Below are 11,996 nucleotides of genomic sequence, written 5' to 3' on the forward strand. Positions count from 1 at the left end.
CTGTTCTTTGCAGACCTTTTCCACTCTATTAAGCCTTATGCATACCTGAATGGACGACTGTCTGTGTTGACATGTCAATCATGTCATGCGTGTGTTCCATCCATGACAGTCTTGGGGTTCCATGGGTCGATGATAACACCGTAGATCCTACAGTATCAAAGTCCTCGTCATCATACGTTTCTTCTTCAGTTCCGGAAGCTTGCGACTTTCGTGCAACATTGGCTTTTTTAGATCTAGGGTCATCTGATTGGTGAATTGATGATGCCACAACACTGCTACCACGTCCTTCTAAATTCATGCGACCAACCAGGGATCTTCAAAATCACAGAATGAAAACATTAAAGTGCATGCTCCAAAACACATGCAAATCAAATAGAGAGAATTTCAATCGAGTGTCGGTAAAACCAAAACCAAAGTAATTACTTTGGCCAATCAAAAGGGACGGAGATAATCCAGTAAACCAATCAAAACTCGAAGCAATTAGGTACACGTAGCCGACACAAAGCGTGGGAAAATGTGCATGCGCGAGCCACGATTGGTTTTGGTTTCACTTCTCATTGGTCGAGAAGATGGCGCGAGAACTTTTGACCAATCACTGAGTGAAGTAATCACTAACCAAAGTACCGGTAATTATCTTATTATTTTCAGAACTCAATTGAAAACCCCTCTAGGAAACAATGATACGTTTTAAAATACCAACAACTTAACTTTGTTGATCTTTTAATAACTATGGATGTCTTTCATCTGTTTTGTAAATTGCCACACCATGCAGTATATCACATGAATCCATATTTGCACAAACAAGAAAAAGTTCTGCAAAAGGCCACCTTAACCCTTTCCCTACTGAGATTAAGAATTGTTATAGATTTTACTCCGTCTAATGCCAGCTCATTTTACTCATCAGTTGGAGCCACTTTAGGTGTGAATGCGTTTACAACATCTAGGTCCACTTAAAAGCTGTCCATTTTGATCAAGTGAATGATGAAGGGTTGGGTTAATAGTAAATAGGGTGTGGTCATAGGTTGGTATAGGGTCAGTTGTTCTCACGAAAACTACCAATTAAACATTAAAGGGGCAGTTTGACGCTATTTTAGTCAAACGTCAAAGTCCTAAAAGACGTCTTTGCATTCAATCAAGACCAAAAAATAATGCTGTACTGTAGTTTTGTTGCCAAGTTCTTTGTTGTTTACAGCCAAGGATGTGGAGGATGGAAATGAATTGAAACTTGCAAAAACTGTTTTGGAGACAGTGTCTTCAGAAAGTTGCCAAAAAGTAAATACAAACAGCTCTTTTTCCAATAAATATTGTGCTGCATGCTTATAATAATTGTTTCATAGTTTTGTAGATTTTTAATTATTTTATTGTAAGCCTTATTTTTTAATTATTTTAATCTTGTAATGAGGGCCACTAATTTATTAGTAATTATATGCTATTTTGTGCTACCCTCTTTAAATAAAGACTTTTAAATTACTTACTTACTTATTTACTTACTATAAATCTTCTAAGTGGGTTTCCAGGAATGTTGTCTGAGTGTGTGAACTACAGCACTAATTTAGATTTTTACCCAGTTTTGACCAAAAATCAGCAAATTTAGCATGACAGACTTCCCCTTTAACAGCAACATGATAGCATTTCTCACCTGAGACGATCATCATCATCATCATCCTCACTTCGGGATCCTGTTGGCATGACAACATGAACACCACTCCTGCCTTGTTTACCTCCATTTCTATTTGTGGCTGATGACCTAAAAAATGTGGATTCAGGCCTTCTGTGTGGTGCTGATCCTGATCTAGGTTTGCCCTAAAACAAAATTTCCATTTATTTCTGGTAAATAATATGTATATACACATCTGCGAATGCATAACTAAGTACTTTTCTCTCTCTATTTGGACCCTATTTATGGGGCAGGATGAGAAAAGACCTTCGCTGCAAATCAAGCCTAGAATCTTTCAAAAGGGCAATTCGCAACATGGGCACAACAAAAGTTCTTGATGGTAGCTGTAAATGCCAGGCTTGTCTTTCCTGAGAGTTCTCTCATAAAGAATTATTGTTGTTACTTCTTGGTTCGTAGCTTTTAATTCATTTTTAGTAATAAAAGTACATAGTTTTGTAATTGTGATAGTTTTATTGTTTCCCCAATTTACTAAATACCCCTGACATGTCAATAAACCGCGCTCCGGTGGCTCAGTTGGTTGAGCACTGGGCTGTCACATGGAAGGTCGTTAGTTCAAGTCCCGCCGGACTAACACTCAGGGTCTTTAAATAACTGAGGAAAGAGTGCTGCCTTTGTAAAGCCATCTGCAAATGGTTAGACTTTCAAGTCTTCTCGGATAAGGACTATAAGCCAGAGGTCCCGTCTCACAACCCTTGGGTATATATAAAATCTGTGGGACGTTTAAGAACCCACACACTATTCGAGAAGAGTAGGGCATGGAGCTCCCGGTGTTGTGGTCTGATCTATGGTTATAGGGGTTAGGACTTGCTACTTGGTGGCCTCCTTCCAGCTGGATTCTTATTGCGATTTTCATAATTCAGCAGAATTCATCTTCAAGCACCAATGGTCAAACTGTACTGTGGCTTCCAATCAAACTTCCGATGCCAACAACAGATGACAAAATCAATTGATGCATGACATAACCCACCAATCAGCATCTTTGGTTCCCACAGTATGTATTTGTACATCCGAACTAGACACCAATGGAAAACGATGGAATTTGTACGAATCATTTACTGAAGAATTTCTAATTTAACATATCATAATGATGTTCGAGCTGTGAACTATACACACAAACTCTAATTCACTTTCCGGGGTCAGAGTCAATCTTATCGGCTATGTTCGGAAGATTGATTGACGGAAGCCAAAATGCAGTTTGGCACTTAGCGCTTGAAGGCAAGATTCTGCAAAATTATGAAAATCGCAGTAATGCTGTTAAATTCATTTTAGTGGTTCATTCCCATACAGAGCCTCACAACCACTGCATAAACCTAAATCAATGGAAATTTATTACAAACCTTTGGAGGGGCAGGTTTTGAAATTTTCCGCGAACATTCTGAATCTAGAAGAGGAACAAGACTGATATCATAAAAGACAAAAAGCCTATGATTCATTTGATACTATAACATGAATCATCAAATTCCAACATCAGTTAGAGGCTAATCCCTTCCAAGCATGTTTTTCAAATATCCAGTACAAACAAGCATGCAAGTGTAAGAGAAGGGTCTTGGTGTCAACTCACATTGTATACTAAAGAACGATCATTTAGAGATACAGACCCTTTTAGAGTTAGTATTGGATTCTTGCCTAAAAGTTATCTGGAATGCTGATTACAAAAATAAATAATTTATTGATAATTATTACACAAAAACAAATTAAATGTAAAACCTGAAGAGAATGACTCTGCTGCTCCTTTTCGCTGCTTTTCTCTCTTGAGTCTGGGTATATCCTATCATCAAGGAGAGATGAAGCAATCAAAAATCTCTTTTACTGGAAGAGTTCAACACCAGAAAGTAGAACATGCAGCATATTTTCTTATGGGGATTTGCAGGACCAATGTTTTTATTTAACATATTTAAATACATGTTTGCCCCAAGAGCTCCCTGAAGAGCTTATCTTGGGGGCTTATACCTACATTAAACATACAACCTTTATAGTTCACATCATGAGTAAATTACACTTACACTATTAAGATAAAAAGGAACGATTTATGGTAATGGAAATGTGATGTTTTGATGATATCATTCTTTTCACCCTATTTTACTCTGACATTAGAGCAGAAATTTGTGGAAATCTCAGTAATGATACATTGTAGATGTACCTTCTCACTTGTCTGAAAGCCTTTGCTTTGTTTTTTGTTGGTAGGAAAGGCAACTGCTTCCTAAAATAAATGAAAAAAAAAGTTGTAACCCTTAAGGTCTCGGTAAAGGAAAAGGATGTGTCTCTGTAAAAAAAAAATGTCACACCACTATTTTTTGTATAGGGTCCAACTATATATCATATTAAAGCTAATAGATTGAATAATTTTTATTATTTTAGTTTTGAGGCCTCAAACTCAGAACGACCAAGTTTGCTGCAGAAGCTCCTGCCCCTTTGCTTTATTGTGACAACAACCGAGTTTGTTTCTTTATTGCGCTCACAACATTCTCATCAATCCAAGCCGGCTGCTAATAGATTGAATTATGTGAATAAAGTTCTAGTTTTTTGGGTATTTAACATTGTCTTTTAGTTTTGAGGCCTCAAACTCAGAACGACCAAGTTTGCTGCAGAAGCTCCTGCCCCTTTGCTTTATTGTGACAACAACCGAACTTTGTTGCATGTTAGTCACAGATGAATGCACTCCAATACTGTGGGAGGAATTTTTGATATGTTAGGAATTGAAGGAAATATAACGCACCGAAGTAGAAACTCTCATTTCATACTTAATTTGGGCAGAAAAAGGGCCATAAAATCAGTCTCCGAAGACAAACGAAAAATTCCTCACATGGTACTCGGAGTAGTACAATCATCTATTAGAACTGAAAATGTGGAAGCGATATCTTAAATCCTGTCAGGACAGGAGGTTTGAGAAGTTGTAATTTTGGCGTCAAAATAAGCCTTAGAAAATCAAGGTTTTTAAGGATTTCGCATGCAGTTCAAGGTCTGCTGAATAACTCCGCCCCCTACTTAAAAGCCAATTATGCTGAGCCAATCAGCGTTCGATCATGTGTTTAGGTAGCAGACCACACGTGGACGCTTTCAATATTGACACCTGATCCTTTCACATGAGTACACAAATGCTATGACTGTAGACATATATTTTACTGCTGACTCAATCACTTATAGTAAACAATTTTTAAAAATCCCCTTACTGTAGCAACAATAAGTTTGGATGCCATGTTAACAAGCCTCTCCCTTTCATCTCGACTAACATGCTGAGGAGGGGAACGCCTCAAGATTCTTCTGGGTTTTCCAACCACATTAAGAGGGATTTTCCTAAAATACAACAAAACAACCTTCATGTTACCAAAAATGCAAGGTACATTGAATAATAAATTATAGCACTAATAGACAATCAAGTGAAAGTGCATCAAACAAGATAAAAGGGTTGGCATGAAGAGTATTTCACAAAATTATACGCACATCTCAAGAGAAACAATTGGGACTACATGATTGTATATGTGTCTATCTTAAAATGTGGTTATAGATCTAATGCACTGTTTATCTAATAATTGCACCTATCTTACAGATTAGAAACTTGATCCAACGAGTCAACACCCATAATTTGGCACTGACCCCAACTTGAACCCTGGCTCCAAGATTAAGGCATATACATGTAAGATCTCATTTTTACCTAACATTCAAATTCTGGAGGTTAGTAGCATAAGTGGGAAGTGTAGGTCAACTTGCTTTGTTTCCAAGAAAATTTTCTAGGGCCTTGATGTCATGAGCTATGAAGCCTGCCATAAATCTACTGTTACCAGTTAAATGACGTCAAAACCCGAAAAGTTACCCTTGGAAACGAAGCAAGTTGCCCTTTCAAGACAACATTGCAACTTAAATGCCAAACTTCAGAATTGTAGTAACTTAGAATCCTAGCAAGCAGCACAAAGTCATTAAAGTCCAATAATAACTGCAGGCATGCAATAATTAATGGTCACCTTTGTTTTGCACCTCGCTTTGTTTTCATGTACTGATCCACAGTAAGCAATGCTCGTGGTCGCTGTGGAGGTGGAGAGGGTTTGACAGTCTGAGGCAAGGCATACGGTGAAATAGGTCCAGGTTTGAGACGATAATCTACAGAGGCCATGGTCTCATCCACAAATCCTCTTACAGTACCTTCCCTTGCCCCTTGGTCCCGCACCGTATGCATCTTCTGCAACTGTCTTTTGACGTTGTTGTTACAAAAGTAGTGTTTTAAGCTTCTGTCGTGAATTCCATCATAGTCCAGAGTTGGACCCTGCATTTATATCAAGTAAAATCTATGATACATGTATGTAAAAGCCACAAAACAGTTACTGTTAAAAAAAACATGCAAAGTACTTGAAAGCAAATAAAACCCTGGATAAATGTACTCATTCACTTGTGATACAAGTCAAAGTTACAGGTACTTTAAAAGTCAGATACCACACACAAACTTGTCCCAAATCATAATTTATCTAAAAAATAAATATACCTTTTACAGAATAATTTGCCTTAGTGCATTAATTTTTCAAATTATAAAATGGACTGGGCCCAATGTTCAAAAGCTGATTTAATAACACTAAACCCAGATTACAAAAACTTTACAGCAAAAGAAGTCAGTCTCTAAAAACAGATTAAAATAAGCAAAAGAAACTTTCACCAAAAAGTTGAAAACATGAACAAAAGTTTAAACTTATCCTGGATTAAGGTGATCTGCTTTCGAACAACTGGGCCCTGATCGATAAGTGCACACATTAATTACCAGATGTGAAGCAATCCCTTCTGCTTGATTTAAACTATAAACTTAAGCCATGCAATAAACAACTTATTTACCAGGACCATTTGGTCTATACTGGAAAATCTTAAACCTTGGCCTCGCTGCATTGACCAAGCGAATACAGCAGAGCCTCAGTTCATGATTTCAAGATCTACCTCATTTCCTGTTAACAAGTAGTTAGTAATAATTCTTTAGCTTAGTATAGCTATAAGATTTTATGTGCACACATGGCTAAAATTTCCAGTGAGATATTTTACCTAAAAGTGCTTTAGCCTTCACAAGCACACTCCAAATTTGGTCACTAAACAACCTAACGAATAGGAACATGTACACTGTACTAACTCAATCAAATACCCGCATGAAGTAAACACTTCTGGTACAAGCAATGAATAATTATTATTAACTAGGCCTTGTTCTTGCATAGATGCTGCCTTTAATTTATTCTTATCAGAGTAAACCTTTATTCTCAAAGCACTTTCAACACAGTCACTACTCAGCTTCATAACAACCCTTAATAAAAGGATGTAGTTTTGATTTGCAACATTTTTGAAACCTGATTAACAACAAAGATTATGTAAGGTTAGTGTAAATATCTTACAGCTCTCAAAGGCACTGGATCTTGCTGAGGTAAACGTGGTCCAGATAAATCAAAACCATCTTCTCTTCTTTGCACATCAAGGTAATATTTCCTTCAAATAAAAAGCAAGTAAATAAAAAAAAAAATGAATCTCCAGTTAGGAACTGTATGTGACTCTAACTAGAAATATACATAATGTCAACAAATTTACCATTATTGTAACATAGTTATGCAAAGTTCAGTACAAATAGGTACTTAGAAGTTGACAGTCTTGATAATCTATTTATTATTGTCAATATGTAAGTCATATAAATACATTTCTTGATGGTCATTATCAGAATCTTTCTCCTCTGCCAGGAAATACAAGCAGGACGTAGGGCAACGGTGTGAATTTATAGATCTCTGTGAAATCCTCTTCATATATTATTCCAAAGAAGATGTTCAATCCAAACCAAAATCAAGTACCACCAACCAGTTACTTAGCAAGACCTGTGTCCATCACATTTCATAATTTGTTAAAATAAGTATTTGAAAGCTCGCAAAGGATTTAGTCACCAAGAAATAAATAAAAATTGCAGTTTTGAGACCATGGTAACATAAAGTAGGATGTTATTTCATCATAAATAATTAATAGTCACAAAGCTGCAATGCTTGATCCAAACATTCATAAGAGTTTTTGCACTAAAGAATCAAGTGCCAGGTTGCAAAGCTTTTAGCAAAAAAAACACTTTGTTATTTACCCAAGGCATAAAGGTTTTTAATTTATTTATCATTGATTTTATTGTTTGATTGGCTTGAATGTGTTTACTGTGTGTATCAAAATTTTAAAAACTACAACTTCATTTAATAAGAGTTTAAAACAGGAAAATGGTTATTTCTTAATAATTATGCAAAAAGGAAAACTATTAATATTTTATAAAAATGGTCTCTTAACTGAAAACAACTGTGCTGACAAATTTATTTAGAATTAAGCCATAATTACACATGTGACAATAATTTGTACATGGATATAAATGAGCAACTTTTCTTTTAGAATCAATAATATTGTTACAGTAATAAATTTATATGTGCACAGCAATATTAACAGTTTAACAACAGGCAAATCACAAAATGTGCAAGACAAAAGGTGGAGATTAGATGTGCAATACTTTGTGCACAATTTTCTACATATTAATGATATAATTGATTTGAACGGACCTTATGAAAACACTGAGTTAACTTCTAATAAAATAATAAATAGATAAAAGTTTTTAGTCACCTGATGGCAAATTATGGTCGCCAAAAATTATTTTTTAGCAAATGCAAGTTTTGAACTTTTTTATGCCTGGATACCAGAAGGTAATGACCCCACGGTCTTGTGTATGTGTAAAGCATTATTTTTCGCATTTGAAAGCGGACATTTTGGAGGGAAAATTTTTCCAACCTCAAATGTAATACAGAAATCCATCTGCCCCTCAGTTTGTTGAAAATTTCAGCCACAGAAACACCAGTCGTCACACACAAGCTGCTATGGTGTAACCCTGCTACATTCCTTGTACCAGTCCCTTGAATCTCTTCACTGAGTCATTGTTTTTTCGGCCACAATATCTTTTTTATGAGAAACCGCATGGCATCTTGCCATGTTATGGAGGTAGTTAACAGGAAAACTCCTTTCATTATTACTTCAAAAACATGGGCAGGATAAAAAGCAGGACACCAGTTGGTAAACAGCTCTGAACTTAACAGCAGACTTGTCGCCCACTGGCAACCAGTAGTGAAATTCTAGTTGCCTATACTCAAATTTTAGTCGCATTGGTGACCAGGAGGGCCCAATTTCTGACCCTGGGTACACTCAACATCGATGCCACCTTTTGCAAAGATAAAATCTCTCTCAGATCAGCCCTGTTCCTCCAGACTTAATTTAACTTCCATCTCCATTTAATTTTAGCTCCTCTGTCAATCACAGTAGTGACAGGCAGGTTTTCAATCCACATTGCCAGCATCTTTTTTAGACCTGTCAATTATGACAGTTAATGTAAAGTTAAGTATATTTTAGCAAGAAGTAATTTCTAAGCTGACAGCACCCTACATGCACTTTAGTAACAACAAGCAACAAAATCAAAAATGCAGAATGCCAAAAGCAAAACAACCAGACCAATACTAAAGAAGAGAAGATATTATTTCAACTGAAAATTGCTTTGACAGTGGTAAATGGTGCAAACTTTTCACTGCTTAATTAACAGATGAAACAAAATGTGCTTCACAACAACAAGCAGGAAAACAAAATTAATAATATTCTAATAAAACACAACATGTTGAAACCCTCCTTGATTGATAGTAGCCAGTAGTGTTCCGTCATGCATAGTACATTACAATTATATATGCCCCTTGTTATAATTATGTCAGGGAACACCAACTCCAATGGGTGCTGTATTGTTTGCTTACAAGATTGTCTTGACCGCTGGAAACACTTATTAGGGTCCTAATAACGCGGGCTGCAAAGGAGACTTAGTGTACTTGAAGCAATGGATAAAAAGCAGATTACCGCTCTAGTTTTAGTAGACCTCACAAAAGCTTTTGACAGCAATGACCATGCAAGGCTGCTTCACAAACTGTCCACCGTAGGAGCCTCACCTTTGACTGTCAATTGGTTGAAGAGCTATATATCCAGTCGATATCAATATGTGAGAATTGGATCTACCTACTCGGACACCCTGCCAATCACCCATGGCGTTCCTCAAGGAGCGATTTTATCACCACTGCTTTTCTGTATTTATCTGAATGATTTACCCGTAGCACTCAGCTCCTGTAACCTGGAATCATACATTGACGATTCAAAGTTATTCTTGTTTTTTCCGCTGTCAGAGCTGGATGCGGCTATTGGAAAGCTGGAACAAGATCTCCTCAGTGTAGCCCAATGGTGCTGCGAGAACCACTTACTCATAAACCCAGATAAAACCAAACTCCTCTTCCTTGGAACTAGACAGCTGTTAATTAAGTTACCACAAAACCTCAGTATGTCATTTCTCAGCATGATATTAAACCTGCCGCCTACCCCAAGGACTTGGGAGTCATTTAGATCCTCACTTGAATTTTGACCATCATATTTCAAAAACAGTCTCTTCCTGTTTTTCTATGCTATATCAAATAAATAGAGTTAAAGAAAGCTTTGACAAAGAGACACTTAGGTTATTAATCATACCATTAGCTTTTAGTAAAACGCTTTATTGCTCAACCATCTGGTCTAAAACTTAAACTCAGAACAAAATCAAATAACGACCAAATCAAAACTTTGCAAGTAAAATTGTAACGAATTCTAGAAAATTTGATCATGTGACTCCTTTACTCCGCCAGCTTAACTGGCTTCCTTTGTTAAACAATTATTGTATTATAGGGACTCTGTTTTAACTTACAAATGTCTTAATGGTCTCGCACCTACATGTGTAAATAAATATCTGGAAGATAAATTCACTAAACGCTCTAGTATCCATGCCTGCCACACCCGCAATCGTGATTTATTGCATATACTTGTATAGAACTGCTACCGGCCAACACACATTCGCATATAGAGGAACTAGTATTTGAAACAACTTAGATAATGACATAAAGCAATGTGTTTCCTTGCAGTCTTTCAAGCAAGCTATAAAAGGGCAACTTACAGAGCAGGCCTTTTTATATAATGTTATCACACATTCTTATATTCATTATTTATAACTTAACCCTTTAAGCCCCGAGGGGTTCCCCACTGACGAGTAAAATCGTCTGGCATTAGACAGAGTAAAATCTATAAGTGCCATTTGGCACTATCGGGGCTGAAAGGGTTAAACAGGGACATAGTTTTTTCACACTGTTAGCTTAACCCTTTAAGCCCCGAGGGGTTCCCCACTGACGAGTAAAATCGTCTGGCATTAGACAGAGTAAAGTCTATAAGTGCCATTTGGTACTATCGGGGCTGAAAGGGTTAAGTAGTTTAGTATGTAACATATTCAAGTCATTGTAAATATTGTCTGAAAAACCTTTCGAGGATGATCCTATTAAGCTCTATTCTATTCTTTATTCAGACCAGCATTGCCAGAACCATTTGCACACAAGGCTAGCATCAACCACTGGGCAAACTAACGTGGTTTCCAGTCTGTTTTGCCATTGAAGGATAACCCTTTTGCTCACCAAGTCAACCAAAACAAAAGATGTCAGTTTTTATGAATAGCAAAACGAATGTCCCATAATCTTCTGTTTCTGATGGCCGATGTGAAAAACATTCATGTACTTTGCTCAAACTCCAAGATATGATGCACAACCCGTGAATTAACATATAAAAACATTTGTTTAGATTAAAAAAAATAGATAGCAAGTTTTAATGCAACCATTGCAGTCACAAGGACATTCAACAAATTAAATGCGCATTAAATACATTGGTTACCAATACATGTACCATTATCTCAAGGACACACACCTCAGATGATTCAGTGTCCCTACGCTGGCTTAAATATCGATGAAAGTCTGAGCGAAATAATTTTATAATCAGCTGCAATTAATTAAATTAAGAAATAGAACGCATGCATAGAATACTTACAATTTCTTTGCAACAGTCTTCGCGACAGAAGCAGAACTCATCTATAATATAACTTGTTTCCTTTTGTGGCAGATCAGTTCCAGGTTAATCGCGAAGCAAAGTACATAACAACTTTAGCTTTACGTCAGGTACAGCTGTTTGAATGGAAGAATCCGAGTCGGAAGCGATGCTGAAATAAAACAATTCTCCGATCTCGATCTACTCGAATCCTTTGGTCGGTTTTCACGCTATCCCTTCCTTTAGAGAAAATATACCTCTGCAAAGGATCTTAGACCAATTGAGTTAAGCTAAAGGACACGGTATTTCCGAGTAAAAGACGATTGATGATTGACTCAGTCCAACACAACTGTCACATGCATGCGTCTCCAAGGTGCGAAATATTTATTTACCTGCCGATTACCAGGCCCTTAACGACAATGAGCCGTCGATA

The 11,996-nt window shown here is 36.8% G+C and overlaps 1 protein-coding gene across 1 annotated transcript in view; it reads right to left on the reverse strand.

The window, feature by feature from the left end:
• The window catches only part of LOC138029784 (uncharacterized), a 31,569-nt gene extending 19,617 nt beyond the window's left edge, over window positions 1-11,952 (reverse strand). Inside the window, exons 1-9 of the mRNA XM_068877612.1 lie at window positions 11,567-11,952; window positions 7,036-7,126; window positions 5,638-5,936; window positions 4,849-4,972; window positions 3,819-3,878; window positions 3,386-3,446; window positions 3,016-3,059; window positions 1,640-1,803; window positions 46-314 (exon numbers count right to left, since the gene is read on the reverse strand). Of these exons, the coding sequence (XP_068733713.1) occupies window positions 46-314; window positions 1,640-1,803; window positions 3,016-3,059; window positions 3,386-3,446; window positions 3,819-3,878; window positions 4,849-4,972; window positions 5,638-5,936; window positions 7,036-7,126; window positions 11,567-11,607 (1,153 nt within the window). The 5' untranslated portion in view covers window positions 11,608-11,952. The remainder of the gene's footprint in view (window positions 1-45; window positions 315-1,639; window positions 1,804-3,015; window positions 3,060-3,385; window positions 3,447-3,818; window positions 3,879-4,848; window positions 4,973-5,637; window positions 5,937-7,035; window positions 7,127-11,566) is intronic.
• Window positions 11,953-11,996: the final 44 nt, after the last annotated feature.

The sequence above is a fragment of the Montipora capricornis genome, chromosome 2 (assembly GCF_036669925.1).
Source record: "Montipora capricornis isolate CH-2021 chromosome 2, ASM3666992v2, whole genome shotgun sequence".
In the NCBI taxonomy this organism is placed as follows: domain Eukaryota; kingdom Metazoa; phylum Cnidaria; class Anthozoa; order Scleractinia; family Acroporidae; genus Montipora; species Montipora capricornis.